The 16,039-nt window shown below is 34.1% G+C and overlaps 1 protein-coding gene across 3 annotated transcripts in view; it reads right to left on the reverse strand.

Annotated features, from left to right (window-relative positions):
• EPHA3 (EPH receptor A3) overlaps positions 1–16,039 on the reverse strand; it is a 365,584-nt gene that overhangs the window by 20,794 nt on the left and 328,751 nt on the right. For all 3 annotated transcript variants that reach the window (XM_057545924.1, XM_057545923.1, XM_057545922.1), the window contains 2 exons: positions 3,841–3,990; positions 2,118–2,311 (listed from right to left, as the gene is read on the reverse strand). In XM_057545924.1, coding sequence (XP_057401907.1) covers positions 2,118–2,311; positions 3,841–3,990 — 344 coding nt within the window. The remainder of the gene's footprint in view (positions 1–2,117; positions 2,312–3,840; positions 3,991–16,039) is intronic.

Raw genomic sequence — 16,039 nt, forward strand, 5'->3', positions numbered from 1 at the left:
AAGAACTTTCCTCTCTTGTAATTAGAGGAAAAAAGAACAAGATGGATGGGTGCAGGCGCCAGTTTGTTTTTGTTTTGCTGCTGGAATTTCCCATCTGATGGCTTGTATTTTCTCAATAAAGCATGTGGCAAGGGCATCACTGGAAAATTAAATGGGAAAGGGAATGAGTTTAATCAGTTATGAAAAAGAATAGAATAATCGTTGTCAAAAGTGGGAAAGAAAATTTTCTAAAGAAAAATAAGATCTCTTGAGATTGTTGCATGGTTTGAGGTTGTTGTTAATAAATTTATAATAGCACAATCTGCCCACTGTGTATTTTAACGGCAATAAGTAAATATACAAACACAATTTCTAAAACTTTTATATTTAGTGAATTAAGATGGATGGTACTTCTTAGAAAAATAGTTTCCCTAAAATTGCATGTTTTGTGACAAAATACAGGGGATATATTAAAGTACTAAAAAATACATATTAGGATAAAAATATTCAATGTACTTCAATAAGAATGGAATAGTGAATTGAAGAAAATTTGAATACAAGGGTATATCCTCACATAATATGATCTGATATTAAGACTATTTTCCCACATAGAATTGGATTTAAATATCTCTTGATCATATTACATGAGTTAGTCTTTATATTGATATTGATCCTATGGAAATGGTTTGAATGCTCTTTTATGATATGGAAAGAATTGAAAAGATGTTCTTTTTTGCTATGATTGCTATTGAGTAAAGATCAAAAGAAATGGCTTCAGGGTGCAAAATGAGGACCATATGGCCCAGGAAGGGCAAGTTTGTTATCCTGTTGGTTGTTAAACTGTCAGGTGGATTTCCAAAAAAGCCTGTACAGTCTGTCTCTGAAATTTAGGACAGAGATTCATCCTTGCAGGATAAGTTATCATTAGTTTTACCTACTGAATATATATTACTAAGTTCAATATTAGTGACCCCCTTAATAGTTATTTCCAACAAATAATCTGTGATCCTTATATACTGATATTAAGACTTTGATTCAAGTTTTCTTTATTCATCTTATTCAAATGTAATGTAAAAACTGGATCATGTATGCTCAATATAATTGTTTCTATTAAGGTAGAAAAATTATATACTCTATTATAACTGCATTAGCAAGTGTTCTATCAATTTGAAAGTCACAACTCTTGATAATTGTCAGTAAAACAAACAGATGTGCATAAAAGAAACAAGAAAAGAAAACTCCTATAAGGGATTATATTAAATCTTTTACACATGAGTCACTGTAAATCATCTTTATGTAGTATGTATACATATCACTTAATACTGTGGATTTTTGTGCACAGTAGGTGTAGTTCCTTTAGTAAAACTCTGTAATTTTCCTTTAAGAACACACATCATCAAAATGTAAAAGAACTCTTTTTCACTATGTGTACAATGAGAATATAATTGACATTTCTCAAAACCATTAAGACAACTCAATGATTCTTACCGCGGAGAATTACGCATAAAGTCTAATGGACGTTGTGCATTCAGGATTGCCTTATGGCTATGATGTGTTGACATTGGTATGGCTGTCCAGGAACACTGACATTATTTTAGTCTTAGTTTTATCCTTCACAGTGTCTAACAAAGTAATTGGCACACGATATGGGTTAAACAAAATTTTTTAAAATTAAGTAAGGGAAAATTGCATTTTCCTAGCCAGTGCGATGGTTTGGAGGCATTGTTATTATTTTTGAAACTTTATTTTAAATGAGGAATAAATCAGGACTTTGCTAGAATTCCCCACCACTCCAGGAGATTTCCTTTTTTTTTTTTTTTTTTTTTTTTTAAATAGCAGAGAGTGAAAAGGAGCTATGTGTCCAGGGTTCCTATTGTCCAAATACTCAAGCCTGAATGTATACATGCTTCTGGTCAAGATGGAAGTTAAAAAATACCAGAAGTTTATCATTGTCATTAAGTAGCATGAAATTTCCTCCTGAAAGTTTAAAAAGGAAAAGAAAACATGTCTCTCTAATCTTGAGGAATATAAGTACCAAAGTATGCAGTTGGGGAAGTGGAAGAAAAAAATTAACATCTTGGAAATAGAAAATACATTCATTTCAGAGTGAGTGCAAGATGCAAAATCAAATGTGTCACCTTGCTGCCGCACTGGTGATGATCTTCAGACTGCCTGGGTTCCGGATAAGCTTGTCCAGAATGCTGACAATCTGCTCAAACTTGGGTCTGTTGTTTCTGTCTTTCTGCCAGCAGTCCAGCATCAGCTGATATAACGCAGCTGGGCAGTCCATGGGGGGCGGCAGTCGATAGCCCTCATCCACAGCTTTAATTACCTGTGTGAGAAGCAAAGTTTCCAGAGACTTAAGAGTTGGAATTTCTTTTACTTCTTCATGGGCAGGTCACACTTATATGACTATTTCAAAGTTAAGTGAAAAAGTTTTCATTTTAAATTTCTTAAAAGGATAGCAGCTTATTAAATAAATATTATCCATGTCTGAAAATATTATATAAAGGAAGATTGAGGCAGAGAAAGTGGATTTAGGAAAGAAAAGTTTGTAAAGTAACTTTCCAGATTAAAATAAAAAGAAATGTTCTATGATATAGGAAATTCAGTAATTTATAAAGAAATTATTATTTGGTAATACAGACTTCTATGGAAACTATATATGAATGAATGAATGCAGAAAAAATTACCATAGATTTTAATTATTTCACAGTTCAAATGGTACCTCTCAAATCGTAGTAAGTTCCTTTGGTAAAAGGCCACGTGCTGCACAACTAACTGACGATTAGTTCATTCACGCTTTTAAATCATGTAAAGTCATGATTTTCAAACTCTACTGTGTATCAGAATCATCTGGAGGACTTATTAATATACAGATAACTAACCGCTGATTCCATAGCTCTGGGGAAAGGCCGGATAATTTGCATTCCTACAAATTCCCAGGCCATGATAAAGCTGCTGGTCCAGAGACCACATTTTGAGATCCTCTGATACAGAAAGAATTTGGAGAATAGAGATGTGGTAAAGAGAGTCTGATTTTCCCAGTACCATTATAAAACATGTCTTGTTTGAAGAAGTTCAGAAAGGTTTTTATATCCAAATACATTAAAAACAATTTTATATGTGGTGAGTAGGAAATGACTAAAAGCATCTCAGCTTTCCTTCTTATGTGTCTTTGAGATCATGCTCACAGTTTCTGGCTAAGCATAAAAAAACATCTCCAAGTGCTGATCTCACATGCCAATAGCATCCTTTCACTAAGCATTAGCAAAACATGACTTATAAAAACATAAATCCTTTTGAAAAATCGTATCACAGTTGTAACAGAAAGTTAAAAATTATTTTCTCTATCCAGAGACTTCAATTTGTATAACTAAATTCATGTGCAAGTTTAATACATTATGAGAAACAACATGCTAGTGATTGGTTGTTTTGTCTGACTTTGGGAAATACTATATTTAAGTAAACAAAACGTTGGCCCAGATGCATTAATTAAGTCTACAAAGGATGGCAGACATGTGTATCTTACTAATGTTACATTGAAACAATTTTGTAGCAAAAGTACTTTAAACATTCCCTGATATCTATTGGCTATCTTGTCAGGCACTTATTTTATAAAATTTTATTACAAATGTCTTCACTTTGTCTCATTTCTAAACCCGGGCTTGAGGGAAAAATGTAAATCCTTCAGAGCAACTCATTTGATATCTTTACAAGATTTGGAAGCAATTTCATTTCTTCTAAGTATTCTGCTTCAATGTCACAAACAGGGAGCCACCTGGTTTCATTATGTTCCACTTCCTTGCACAGCTTGATCTCTTAATCCGAACCCATAACTCATAGACTACAAATACTTACATCCTGATTGGACATCTCCCAGTATGGTCTCTCTCCATAGGACATCACCTCCCAGAGAACAATCCCATAACTCCATACGTCACTGGCTGATGTGAATTTGCGGTAGGCTATAGCTTCTGGTGATGTCCACCGGATTGGGATCTTCCCTCCCTTGGAATAGAAAATCATATATACATACATGATCAATGACTAAAACATATAATATACTTTACCATCTGAAATCTGACTGAATTTGTCAGGGTAAATTTCTTTTCTGAAATGGAATGCGGGTTTCTTCTGATAGATCTTGATATTCTTCTATTTTAATACCAAGGAGTGAGTGGCATACTATTTACTGCAATATTTTCTCAATCAATTTGGGAAGAGTTTGAAATGATGAAAGGAAAAAAACATTTGAAAATTGCTAAAATGTTGACATTTTATGTCAATTATGGCACATTTATCAGTCATCTGTAGCAAAACAACTTGAAGTAGATATGCTATATTATATATTAGAATTGAATGAGGTATCTCAAATCAACCTTTATTGATTTAACATAGATTTATGCATGAACAAACAACCTTAGAGCAGAATGTGAATTAAGTTAATATTTGTAAGGAACTTACACCACTCCTTGATACTCCTAAGTTCTTAAAGGTATTTGTTAATTAAATAAATTCAAAATAAAATTATACATCTACAAAACCTCTCTTCAAATACATTAATCAATCATCTTAATTAATTTACTCAGTGCCTCACTCCATCATTAACCACTGAAGTACCCTCCATGTACTAGGTAAGCACCATATGAGCTAGAAAGATATAATAATTACATTCTGAAAACTTATAGTCTAGAGGAGAATATTGTTTCTATGAGTTATGGGAGATATAAAGGTATAACTCCCATAGAATTTGCTCTCAGTTTAATAAATACATTTAATAAAGATGTGCGGAGTAGCAACCATATGGGAAGTATTATGCTAGTCACTTTGGGTGAGACAAATATAAATAACACACTGGTCCTTCTGTTTGAGAAATATCAAGCAAATAGAAATGATAATTAGTTGTTGGAAATAACTAAATGCAGAAAGAAATAAGTATCTAACACTTTGCTTCTCAAACTGTACAATGAATCATCTTGGGCTCACTCTGATTAAAATGGAAATTCTGATTCAGTAGTTCCAGAACGTAGGCAGGGTCTGCATTTCTAAAAAGCTCCAGGTGATGCTGGGGCTTTTTAGAACTGCAGACCCTGCCTCCATTGAGTAGGAAGATGGTAGTGGAGACTGCTGTGCTGCAGAGCATGGAGCCGAGATTCTCAGCTAGAGAATCTGAGGAGGTCACATATGAATTGAGCCTCATAAGATACATCAATTTTTGATACAACAAAAAAAGGGATGGATGTTCCAAAGAATTCACATCATCAAAATTTTATGCCATATTCATCAAAGTGTGTTCTATTGACATTGTACCTCATAGCACTTCACTGGTTCTTAAGTAATGTTCAAGGGTGACAATATATTGCTTTAGAGAAATGGATTGTCAACTTGGGAGGTAAATTATTAAACCTTATTATGCCTGAATTTCCTCATCTGTTATTTGGGAAAGTAACAGTGCTGGTTCATAGCATTGTTGTGAGGCTAAATGACAAATTTCAGTAAAATCTCTAGCATAGTTCCTGGCACACAGTAAAGCCTCAAGAAACATTAGCTTAATAGTCCCACACTCTGAGGGAAATAGCATAAATCAAAGCACAGAGGAGGAAAATACATGTTCTGGAAAAACAGTTTCCAGTGTGATAATACTACAGAGAGTGTGGAGGCATGCAGTAGGAGAGGATGGGAAAAGGTCTAATTGGGATTTAATCACAGGTACATTGAGCAAGTGTTATCCCGTAGAGGAGAGTGATATATGTGATTGGAACTATCTCAGTGAACTTGACACTTCTCTTAGATGTTTTCACACAAGTGAGCTATTCAGAAAGAGTACTGCCAGGAGATCTTTGAAGGAGGTTGGGCTTACACTGGGTTTTGAAGGATGCATGAAACTGTAGAGAAGTGAGCACAAAAAGGAGGACTGAGCACAGCCTTCTTGAGAAGATACCAACCTAAGGGTCATCCATGATTCATACCAGTGCAGTAAAATCAGGTTGGAGAGATGGGAGCTAGACCAAGAGAGTTTTGGGAGTTGGTGGGAAACACTACAGAGCTCAACGTGCACTGGAGTAAAGATTGTCCAGAACCAGAAAAACAGAATAGAAAACTCTATGGAGATGAGAGGGCATATGGTCTTAGAAGTTGCCCCTTTCTTTTCTCTCTCACTTACACTCACTCATTCATTCTCTTCTTTATAGTTTGTATTTTTTTCAACAAAAATTTAAAAGATACTTTTTCATATTTAAATTTGGAGAGTCTTTTTCCTAGCCTAATATTGCCCTTTCTCTACCAACACATTCAATGTTAATAATAATAATAATAACATTTAACAAAAACCAAATTAACTTAATTACACCTGCAGAGTCCAGATTTGGGTTTTAAGGAATCAAGATTTCAAATACTACCCCATAATTGTGATAAAAACAGAACTACACATGTGATATTTAACTATTATAAATCTATTCAGGATGCCAGATGGAATCATTGGGCACACATTCTTTCCCTTTTAAAGAACTCTGAGAATTAACAGAAGTCAAACAAATTGTACTCATGGGGCAAAGAAAAGATGATACTTTAAAATCTCAGCTGAATGTCTTATCTCTGCTACAGACACTTTGCCATTTCCTTTCCTTTGCCCAGAAACAAATTACTAAAAGCATAAAAATGGCACTAAAAGAAAGAAAGAAAGAGAGAGAGAGAGAGAGATAAAGGAAGAAAGAAAGTCCTTTCCATGTTGAAAACTTTGCATCTATTTAGAAAATATAAGGCACAGATACGTGTCACCTTATAAAGATCCCCTGAAATAAAAATACAGACATTAGGAAAAAAAACCAAAACCAATAGATTGATGACAACCATGAACAATAAGCCCATTTTTTGTGTGTTTTACTTCAACCAGGATTACAATGGTACATGTTAAAATTGTTTCATCTTCAGTGCTTTATCCCTGTTTTCCAGAGAGGACAGCCTTGACATTGAGCATATTTTAATAAAATGTCTAAAAATAGTGAAATACTGAAAAATGGTTTTTTAAAAATTTATTTGTTTTTAGGAAGGACATAGCTACACCTATGTCGAAGGAGCTTGGAAAGAGAATCTCTTCACTGGTGGTTCTGCATACAGACATAAATGCCATTGGAGGGACCTCTGATGCTATAGCCAGGCCCATCTCTTTAGCGGGAGCTTCGCTCTTTCAATTCTTGACTAAGACCTGTGCAGTGTGTTTTCTAATGAAGTACATGGTTACAGATTCAAGCAAATTATTTCCAGAACCATTTTCCCATCAAATGCTGTCTATTTGCTGTGTAAATCTTGTTAAAACATTGTTTAAAACCCACACAAAAAGGAAATGTGTTTGGGAAAATGTATGGTAAATTATTTTAATCAAAACACTTACATGTTGAATTCTGCTCTTACTGATGTGTTTTGTAATTGCTGCAGTCTGACGAATTCACACATACACAGACCCAATTATTGGAATAACAACTTCAAATTTTCCAATATAACAATTTTTGAAACTCATTGACTGATCTAATAATTCTTACATTATCTTAAACTTTAATCACACTAATTCTTAACAAAATATTATGGCTTTGGCACTGTAGTCACCTGTGAAATGACAAAAGCCTTCCACTACAATATTTGCTGGCTTGGGAGATGCAGTTTATAGCCTTTTTACTAGTTTGTTATTCAGGTTTTTAATCTAAGCTTCCCTCTGGCTCCTCGCTGCATCAAAGCTTGAGTTGCCGCCCTTGTAGGAAAGCATAAGGAAGGGGGAGATTTTGATTTTTTTTCTTATTTTATTCCAAACATGTTATTCGAACACATAATGAGTGAATAAGTGGCATTCAACCAGCTCAACAACTAAGCCAGTTTGCAAAATTAAATGTTTCCTTACCTAGAACTTTCCATTGATCAATCTTTTAGTGTATTAGTCCTTTTCTTAGTAGCTGGGCTCTGTTCCAGGTCACTGTTTAGTGAGTTCATATACTTAAAAGTAAATATATTTATTTTAATTACAAGAAGAAAACTCTTAATTTATATTTTCCCATATGATATCCATACAACTCATTCTAAATGAACAACTGAGGCTAATTTGAACTCTTTATTTAGAAGAAAGTGTAAATGAACAAGTATTGTTTGCCTTTACTCAATACTGTTATTGGAATCCCTAGGTAATTAGCTTTTAACCCTAGAATTTTAACCCTGGAACATTTAGCTTTCTCATTAGATGACTTTCATTATCTGCTTCCAGGTGTTTTAGACTGATTGGTTTTGCTCTGAGAATGAAGTGATAATCATATTCAAGACTCTCCTACTGCCCCAGCCAGCCATCTTGTAAATGACACCATCCATCACTGGATGAGGAAGAGAATAAAGATGACTGAGGATTATTCATTATTATTTAGGGATTTTTTGTCATTGGCAATAGATTTATAATATACATAAAGCAACAAATAAAGTGTCTAATCTTTAATAGAGTACTCAATAAATGTTTTGCCCTTTCTTCCATTCCAATTCCCTTCAAATAGTTAGCACACTTTTACTATTCATGTAAAGAATTTATTAAATGAAGATATAAGGGAAAGCTCATTGCCAACTACAAAGTATTATTCAAATTTATCATTCGTTGCTAAAAATACATAAGAGTAAGAAGAGTTTTATAATTTTTTTTTTTTTTTTTTAAATATAAGCAACTTTTTTTTTTTTTTTTTTTTTTTTTTAAGATTTCTTTATTGACTGATTGATTGCTATGTTGGGTCTTCGTTTTTGTGCTATGGCTTTCTCCAGTTGTGGCAAGTGGGGGCCACTCTTCATCGCGGTGCGCGGGCCTCTCACTATTGTGGCCTCTCTTGTTGCGGAGCACAGGCTCCAGACGCGCAGGCTCAGTAGTTGTGGCTCACGGGCCTAGTTGCTCCGCGGCATGTGGGATCTTCCCAGACCAGGGCTCGAACCCGTGTTTCCTGCATTAGCAGGCAGATTCTCAACCACTGCGCCACCAGGGAAGCCCAGTTTTATAATTTTTAAAATTTTTTCCATGATCAGTAAGTAACCAGTCACTCTGGTTCAAATGAGAGAAAAATAAACCAACATATTCGTAGTACATGCTTAATTCAAAATCAAACTACAGGAGAGATTCCGAGCTCATAATATTATTATAGAGTTTGAGGCAGGGTAAGTGTACCTATTATCACAGACTCTTTAAATTCAACATTGTAGTTTCAAATTTTTTATATTCAAAACTAGGAAAATAAATTCGAGTAGTTGCTTTTGTCCTATATATTGCCATAAATAAAATAAGTGTGCCCAAACTATCATTCGAAATCATAAGGCTATGAGAGGCTGAACACCACCAAAAATTTAATAAATATTTTTAATCTATGAACATTAATATTACTCCATTCCTTTGTAGGATGAGGCTAAGTAAAATGTTAAAACATAAAAATAATTATGCATAAGTAATACTCACATGCTGGCTGAAAATATGTGACATATTTATCTGCTAGGTGAATGTCTATTCACGAGTTTACACCCATGACATTTTAATAAACGCAATCAAAATATCAAAAGTAAAGTGATCACGTTTAATATTTAAATCTTTGAGTGGAAAAGAACGATAACTTTCAAGTGTTATATCAAAAGGAAATGAGAATAAAATTTAACAAGAATAAAAAGGTGTACTATTTGTTACATTATGTTTGCTATCCCGAAGTTCAACATTCTAGGAGACTTGTTGGCAGATGGCTAGTCTGTTGCGTAATTTTTCACAAATGGCAATGTACTCCACATTATCCCCTGCAACTTGCAGTCCAGTGTAGACAGGAGAAATTATAAGTACCTGAGAGAGATATTTGAACCCCACTCTCTCATTCTTTCCACATTCTTTATACATGTTGGGTAACTTTAGAACAAGGTCTCTATATAGTAGCACTATTGACATTTTACACCAGATTAATTCTTTGCTGTAGGGGCTGTCCTGTGTATTGCAGTATGTTTACTAGCATCCCTGGCCTCTACCCACTAGATTACATCAGCATCCTTCCAATTGTGACAACCAAAATATCTCCAGACAATATCAAATATCCCCTAGGGAGCAAAATCATCCCTGTTCGAGAACTACTGCTTTAGATTGTTTGTGACAAATCCTGATCAGCAAGGGAAAATGATTCAAAGAGGTCCAGGATTTAACTGGATTTTATGTAGACTAAGTGGAATTCTTTCTTTCTTTCTTTCTTTTAACCATTAGCACACTTTCCATGGATACTTCCACTCCTGTTCTAGTCTAAAAAAGGGCCAAGTTCATTAGAGCTAATCTTCTGATATGTGGATTTTGGTAAATATAATAGCACCTCTTTGAGATTTTTCCCTGTATTTTTTGTTTTCTTTTCTTTTCTTCTTTCTCTCTTGCTTCCTCCCTTTAATTTTTTTGAAACAGGGATAATTTTCTATTGCTAGGAAAGCTTAAATTAAGCATCAATTTCTTTGTTAGATGGAAGCATCAATAACCAAAATTTTTGGTAAGAAATAGGTTTTTCCTACAAGAGCAAATGCTATCTATGGCTACAAAACATAAATATCATTGACATAGTGAGACATTGGATAAGAGACCTTGAGGGCTCAATTTGGTTCTGAAATAAGGGTGAAAGAAGAAGCTGGGGCCCATAAATTTTAATTTAGTCACACTTCACGATAACTCTCTCTGCCTTCAAGCTGAGCATCTGTAGATCTGAGACTATCAAAATAAAATAAATTGAATATACAAGAGTCTGACTCATTAAATTTCCTACAAGTAATGTATTGCAGAATTTATTTATACTTCTGCTTCTGATTGGACCACAAAAATTCCTCTTCCTTCACCACCTCCCACCCCAACAAATTTAAGCCAACATTGCATGACTTATATTTTCTTCTTCTTTTTCACATTCAGAAATTGCTTTTTCAGTTTATACGTGTAGGGGGCATTTAAAAATTGTAGATGCTTTTCAAAAAACTGCCAAACATATCCTTCAATGAGCTATCCAAAAATTTGGATTTGATGAGACAGATGGTGTCATTTGGTATACTGCCTTCTTGCCATAGTAAAACTATTCTAATACAACTGTTATTAATGAGCTAAAACTTTGAAATCAGTTGGCAATTGAAGTTTTGGTTGGTAAAATGCTCCTAGGCATTCAGAAAAGTAAAGCACCAGATACTTACTCTAAAAATAATTTATGAAGATGTGATTTTTACAATATTTTAACAGATCATAAAATGAAGCATTTATTTAAGGTGGTCTCTATGTCTGCATGTAAGCGTCCCAGATATTTACATATTTGAGAAACGTCTCCAATTGCCTGGAGCAAGCCCAGATTCACAGCATATGGAGTGTTTCTAAAACTTCAATTGCAGAGGGACCTCCAGTTCAAACCCAACAGAATCGGAAGCTAATGCTTGTTCCCCATATTTGCAATGCCAAACCCAGAGCCAGTTCCTCCCAGTGCTGATGTCACATCTATGACAGTCAGTAATTGGGGGTGCAGGGGGATTTACAGTCACATGTTCCATTTGGATTCTTAAGTTTAGTAGGAATTAGGAGTTGTCATTTCTAGGCTTAGCTTTGACTGTATTATCTATTTTTTTGTCAAGTTTCCTGGCCTTTCTGTGCAGATATCTTATCATTCATAAACTGAGGGTCATGGGAAACATAAAACTTGATTTTATGTTCAGTTTCATCTATCTCTAACAGCTGTGCTAACTTATAAACATTTGCTCTTTCAACTTTCAAATTTCTATCTTAAACCTACAGAAATATCAAGGATGCTGACATTTTTAATGTTAATTATTTTGGACTCTTGTTTAGTCCAAAGATGATCCTAACCTTGGACTAAACTGCATATCTATTGGCTGTAATATCTGGATTTACTTCCATAGAATTCTTACAGAAAAGTTAAAGGAGAATAAAAGGGCACAAGTAAAGATACGAGGGATTCTCTGGGCAGAGGCATTATGTAATTGCTAAACTCTAATCCAGGAGTAAAGTAATACAAAACCTTGTTCACTTTGTCCAGAAACAGCAGTTAGAGTAGGAATCACAAAGTAAACATGTTCTTGGAAGATCCTGCAATTCAGTTCTCTAAACTTAATGAATTTAGACAGTTTAAATGAGACGTTTGGCTAAAAGCCCTGAATTTTTCAGGTGCTTAACTGAAGTCAGCTCATTTGCTGTGGGTTAGGGGACTTCAAGTCTTGAGTTCTAAAGAAAAGGATTGTAATTGCTGAAATCTCTGGACATTGAGACCTAGTATCTTATGTCTGCCCCAATTTTTCTCTGATTATATACACAAATCTCTCCTTACTGATTTAGGAAATGCTTTGCTGATCCATATTTCACATTGCCTGCCTGTGAGCTCTGTCAGGTCATAGTTAGAGTGACAAAGGACTTCAGAGAGTTTATCTTAGTAAACCCGGAGTAATTGAGTGTTTAACCTGGAGGCAAATATTGGCTTCTCAGGTTAGAAGTGGAACTATAGAGATAAATCATTTGACTAAAGGATTTAGGATCTATTGTCAGGAAGTAAACTTCGTTCACTGCAGACAACAGTAGACAACAAGGTGAAGGGCAAGCCAAGAAGACTCCCAGGGGAAGCATCTGTTCTAATTCCCAGTAGTTCAAATCTAAAAGCCATTGAGAGAATTGTTCCAGCAGATGTTGACTGCCACAAGAGATCAGAGACAGATGATCTCTCACGTAGCAAAAGCCAATACTTTGAACTTTTGAAATTTTTCAACATTACGTGAGACGCTTAAGAATTTCTTAAAAGTCTTCACCTTGTATTCTAAGTAACTCTATGGCTATCCAGGAAGTAAAATACAAATAACTTTTCTGTTACTTTCCGACTCAAATAATACAATATAAAATTAGGTCATCTGATGTATAATGTATATCTTCAACAAAAACAATGAAAAAATTTAGGGATAAGACTAAACATACAGCCTAATATGGGTACAGCTCTTTTCAAAGTTCAAAGAGGTTTTAAATGTTAAACCTTGTGCTTTACATATATTGAATTCCTACTTTATTTTTTAAAGGTTACAGAAATTCATTTGAAAGTGAATTTTTAGCACTCTGAACACAATTTTCCAAAAAAGCCATATTGATAATTAAATAAGTCAGAAAGACCTATCCAATATAGCAGGAATACTATATATTTACAATAAAAATAATGAAACAGAAGTATTAGATTCATTCTAGTAATTAAGCAAAAAGGTGCATAACTTGGGTAGGCTTGGTTTTATTAATATTGATAACTGAAAAATTAGGAAAGATGACATGATAGTTTGAGAGTCTCATAAATATCTGCTGAGACAATTCTGACTAGACATCATGGCAATGGTTTCCTTGTATGTCTATGTTGGGTAAAAATTGCTTGAAATACGGGGGCAGTTCCAGAGCAATGGCTAGCAAATGAAAGGGAAAATATCATGGGAGTGGGCCTGAACCATGACATGTAAAACTATAGTTGAAAAAGGGTCATAGGACAGGAATGAATCAAATTATTAGCCATTCCAGGCATCAAGTGGTAAGATTGGCTTGGGAAATACTGACTGCTGTCTCTCCCAGTGACGGAGCAGCTGGGGCTGGTCAGTGGCTTCAGGGTACATGGGAAAAGCTTCAGGCAATGTGTCATCACAAATTTGAAATGTGGGATATTCACAAGTCAACTGGAAATAATTTTAGTAAGTGATTTTTACTAAGCTTCCAGGGCTCAACACTACAGACTGGACCAGTCACTATTTGCTTGTTTTTTCGTCTGAGTTATATCATTAATCTGACTACTTAATTTGTCTTCTTGCAAAGTGAGCCTGTTGGAATAAAAGAAATTATTAAAATTATTCCATTGAATTGAAAAACAGTTAAAGCAAATGAATCTGGCCTATTAACCTCAATATTTACATTATTTTCTCCTTCACTCTCACTAATTCTCTGTTCTAATGTCATTTTATCAGAGAAACACTCTCTGATCGTCCTATCTACAGTAGCATCTCCCTCACACTGTCCACATTCCTCATCTTATTTCTCTGCCTTGCTATATCTTTACCTGTTTGTTTATTATGTGAAATACCACACTAGAATGTAAGCTCACGGAGTCAGGGCTTTGTTTTTACCTCTGGGTCCTCAGGTCTTAGAACAGTGCCTAGTATATTGTAGGCACTCAAATATTTGTTGAATGAATGAATGAATGAATGAATGATGCACTGCAGAGAAAACTGTTCCTGCTAGAGACTGTGTGTAATATATTTACATAGAACCTCTTCACTCTTGTGTATCACTCCAAAATTATAGTTGTGATTTTTCTCCACATAAATCTGGATGGATTATTTTCACATGTTGAAATGTTCGTGCTATCCATCTCTCTGAAATGGGTGGCTAGAAAGTATTTGATCCCTCATTAAACTTTGATGCACCATTAACTGAGATTATAAAATCTTCTAGAGTTTTCTAATTTTGGGATATATAGCTTTACTTTGTGAAGCTACATAAGACAGAAGCTATGTAGTGATCCTAAGAGACTAGAAAATATTGACATTATTTATTTTGGGTCCAAGCTTAAAATACATTACTATATGAAGGCCACTGATTAGATATTTACTTATTGCTTTTTTTCATTCATGTGTAAATTACATATGATATACACTACTTATCAAAATACTATTATTCTCTTTTTATATCACACAAGTTTTTGGTATGCATAGTTTTTAGTCCTTGAGAATTCTACAGAACTAAGGTTCATGTTTTCTAATATTTATATTCTTCAAGTGGAGTTATCCTGAACCAGAGTATTCAGCCACTTAGCTTTTAATCACTTGCTTTAGCCCCTTGTTTTTTCTTGTCTTGCAGATGAAATTAGACAAGACAAAGCAGTAGTAGAATATTTCTGGCATCAACTTGGCAGACTCACAGAGAAAAAAAATAGAATAAGTTATTATGTAAAATAAGATTTCTTTTTCCTATTACTTAACACATAATGCCTTTAATAACTTTTCATTTGGTTTTATCTTCTAAAAATTAAATAGGTGTTAATTGGCCATAGGGCAATGTGACAAAAGACAGAACTTTTTCATTCAATATAAAAATCCACTTGGCAATTACTCAGTATGCATCTCCATAACAGAAATAAAAAGAAAAATACTAATAATGAAGAATGTAACCAAGAACACATCATTTGGTTTTCTTAAATTTCCCAGATCAGTTTATGTGGTAATTATACCCCTAAAATGAATTTGGGGACTTGAGAACAGGATTGACTTTACGAGACACAGCATATAAATTAGATAAAAGTCTATATTTTCTTTAACTTGATCCTGTTTAAAACAGCAAATTGACCACTATCATCTTGGAATTTTGGATCTCATCTATTTCAACATACAAACATAATATATGTATTCATACACACATAAAAATGCTAACTTATTAAAAGTGGAATTTCATAAGAAAAAGATTGAAAAATTATTCAGTAGAAAACAGTTCTCACCAATAATACCATGCTTCTGATATTATAAAATAGAGCAAATCAGTAGTTCAGTCCAAAAAATGGGAAACATGCCATAATTATACTCTGAAATTCACATGATGTATAACTAAAGAGAGGTAATCCATTTTTTTGTTTGTTTTTCTCAACAACAAAAATTCTCTGATGTTTTAAATTTGCAGAGCTAAATGCGACAATCATATCCATCCCAAGTAAAATCCAGGGCCTTTTATGATGGTTTGCAACCTTAGGTATGCAGCCGCAGGTATGCTTTCAAGACCTTTCTTCAAAACATGTTATATCACATAATACTATATCATAAGTCAGATTTTATATCATTTAATAACTACTCAAATATTTATTTAGTTTTTAAGGTGTTATTTTCCTCAAAAAGTATCTATAACAGTGGTTCTCAAAGTGTTATCCAAGCATTTCTGGGTGTCCTCAAGAGCATTTCAGGGGGTCTGCAAGATTGAACTATTTTCATAGTAATACTAAAACTTTACACCTTTCTCATTCTCATCATCTCATGAATGTACAGTCGAATTTTC

The sequence above is a fragment of the Balaenoptera acutorostrata genome, chromosome 4, assembly GCF_949987535.1.
Source record: "Balaenoptera acutorostrata chromosome 4, mBalAcu1.1, whole genome shotgun sequence".
Lineage (NCBI taxonomy): Eukaryota > Metazoa > Chordata > Mammalia > Artiodactyla > Balaenopteridae > Balaenoptera > Balaenoptera acutorostrata.